The sequence below is a fragment of the Vollenhovia emeryi genome, unplaced genomic scaffold (assembly GCF_000949405.1).
Source record: "Vollenhovia emeryi isolate VEMERY1.0 unplaced genomic scaffold, V.emery_V1.0 DF941785.1, whole genome shotgun sequence".
NCBI classification, from domain to species: Eukaryota; Metazoa; Arthropoda; class Insecta; order Hymenoptera; family Formicidae; genus Vollenhovia; species Vollenhovia emeryi.
In genome coordinates, this window is record NW_011964581.1 from 1 (window position 1) to 2,565 (window position 2,565).

The 2,565-nt window shown below is 30.1% G+C and overlaps 1 protein-coding gene across 1 annotated transcript; it reads left to right on the top strand.

Annotated features, from left to right (window-relative positions):
• Positions 1-294: 294 nt before the first annotated feature.
• Positions 295-1,953, top strand: LOC105570810 (retinol dehydrogenase 11-like; the record flags this gene model as incomplete). Its single annotated transcript, XM_012028259.1, has 3 exons — positions 295-436; positions 811-1,027; positions 1,485-1,953. Coding segments are annotated over 3 exons (534 nt in total), but the record flags the coding sequence as incomplete, so codon positions are not given.
• Positions 1,954-2,565: the final 612 nt, after the last annotated feature.

Genomic DNA, 2,565 nt, shown 5'->3' on the forward strand with positions numbered 1-2,565 from the left:
GTATCGGATGAGCCACAAGTAGGATCATCCCTAGGTGTAGAAAGGGCACTAGGAAAAAATTAGAATCTAATTATATATGTTTCAATTACGTAATCTAACTGAATTTTGAGAGATATGATTATATATTACACGATTGAAACATATAGAACGATTTTTTTTCCATTTTTCCAGAGTTGTCTTATACAGTTTTGGTTGGTAATCCATCTCTCATGGTAAGAGATTGGTTCACGAAATAAAACTCATCCTGTATATATTATAATAATAAGTAAGCAAATAATAATTACCCACTGAACAATATCTATTGCAGTTGGCGAAATACATTTTAATGATATGAATCTCGAAAAATCGTGGTCGTACATCCGTCCTTGGAAAGCATATCTGCAAAGCAAACTGGCCAATATACTATTTACGAAGGAACTTGCACATCGATTGAAAAGTAAGAAAAATTGAAGAATTAAAATTAATTAAAAATATAATTAGTTATATAAATTATTTTTAAAAATTAATTAACAATATACATATATATATAATTATTTTATTAATATTTTTGAAAAGTATCGCAGTTATTATACATATAAGAATTGTCTATGGTCAGTAAAAATATAAATTTTTCATATAATTATTAATTTTTTTGACGGTGTGACATTTCCTTGAAAGATAAATAGTATATTTAAGTAGAGTTGTTGCTAGGAAAAATATCAAAAAGTATAAGTTATTAACAAGTATTTTAAATTAATTATTATCACTCATGTTACAAATGCTTGATTTTCACTCAGCCTTCTTCATTTTTTATGTAAATTTGATTTCCAGATGCGAACATTAGCGGAATAAATACATACTCTTTACATCCTGGTATCATAAAAACCGAATTGGGTCGAAGCTTTAATAGCACGATAATTCCGGGTTCAAAATTATTCTATCAATATGTTATGTACCCATTCATCAAATCTCCTAAACAAGGAGCTCAAACAACGATACACTGTGCGGTTGATGAAAAAGTGGCTAATGAGACTGGTCTCTATTATTCGTAAGGACAAAATATATGATAGCACATCTTTTTTGTAATCTAATAAATGTAGAATATAAAACCAATGCGAGACTAAGGCGTAATTATATGAGTAATAAAATTGTTATGTTTTTCTCACACATGTGTAATTTAACAATTTGTGTACGCACATTTTTTATTTGATGTCTTGATAAAATGTTGTTGTCGACCTGTTATCTATTGGTGCTAATGAATTTAAACTAAAATTGAGATTGAGAGCTTAATTAAGATTGTATAACTGTACTTGATATAGAGAGAGATTGAAATCAAATACTATAGAAAGAAATATATACATAAATAATTTAATTGCACATAAAAAAAGAAAAGAAGTTGAATTTTTAGTTACATACATATATATTTGCATTTTAGACTTGTATTGGTTATATCAAATTTATATTTTTCAATAAATAATTCTTTTCACAACTTATTCTTTTAATAGAGAATGCCAAGTTACCAGACCGAGTTGTAGTGCAACCGATGACCAAGTAGCTAAAGATTTATGGAATCACACTTGTCAGCTTCTGGATTTAGAACTTAATGAAAACTTTTCTGTATTTTTGGAAAATGTCTCGCACCAATTTGATAAGGTGGACACATCTTTGAATCGTGGGTAACACACATGATTTTCTGTATTTGACACATTTTTATGTTTATATGCACAAAATCCGTAGAAATATAAAGAATGTTGATGGAATATACGGTGTCTGTACACATACATATATGAATTTGATGTATAAAAGTATTCTTAATAAGTTTCAACAAAATAAATGGTAAAATTAATGTAATATGTTACATCTCTTTTGAGATGCTTGCAATGGCACAGTTAAAAAGAAGAAAATAATAACAGTCATAAAACACTTTAAACATTAAACGTCTGAAACAATTATGTATGATGTATTGTACAGGGTGTACTAAAACCACCGGATATCCTTTTAATCGCAGATTCCTTAGAAAATTTCAAGAGGAAAATTCTAATAAAAAAATGTCGAGGCTATGATAGTTTTTAAATCATAAGCGATTATATTTCACAAATGACAGGTCTGAGATTTCGCGCGCTCAGGCACGGCGACATGATGAGTGATAAAAGTGTTCCTATGTGTTTCGCGAGCGAGCGAGAACCAAAGTCACCGTTTAACGGGACAGAAAATATTTGGGAAGACGATGCTCCGGTTATATTGAAAACTTGAGGATAAAGAGAGGCAGGAGACTAGATTGAATCTAACTGAAAATTCCAAGTTCACTCAGATCGACTAAATCGAAGGATATCAGTTTGATCAAGATGCTCATCATAGTGAACCCCTCCCTTTTATTAATAAGACGTTACACAAAGTTAACAAAAGAAATGGTTAAAGATAACAAGAGGAACAATTCATTTGAGAATGAATCGTTAAGTCTGTTGTCACTATGCTAAAAAGGGCGATATTCGTAGGAACACCTTTATCACTTGTCGTGTTGCCGTACCTAAGCGCGCGAAATCTCAGGCCTGTCATTTGTGAAATGTAATCGCTAATTATTTAAAA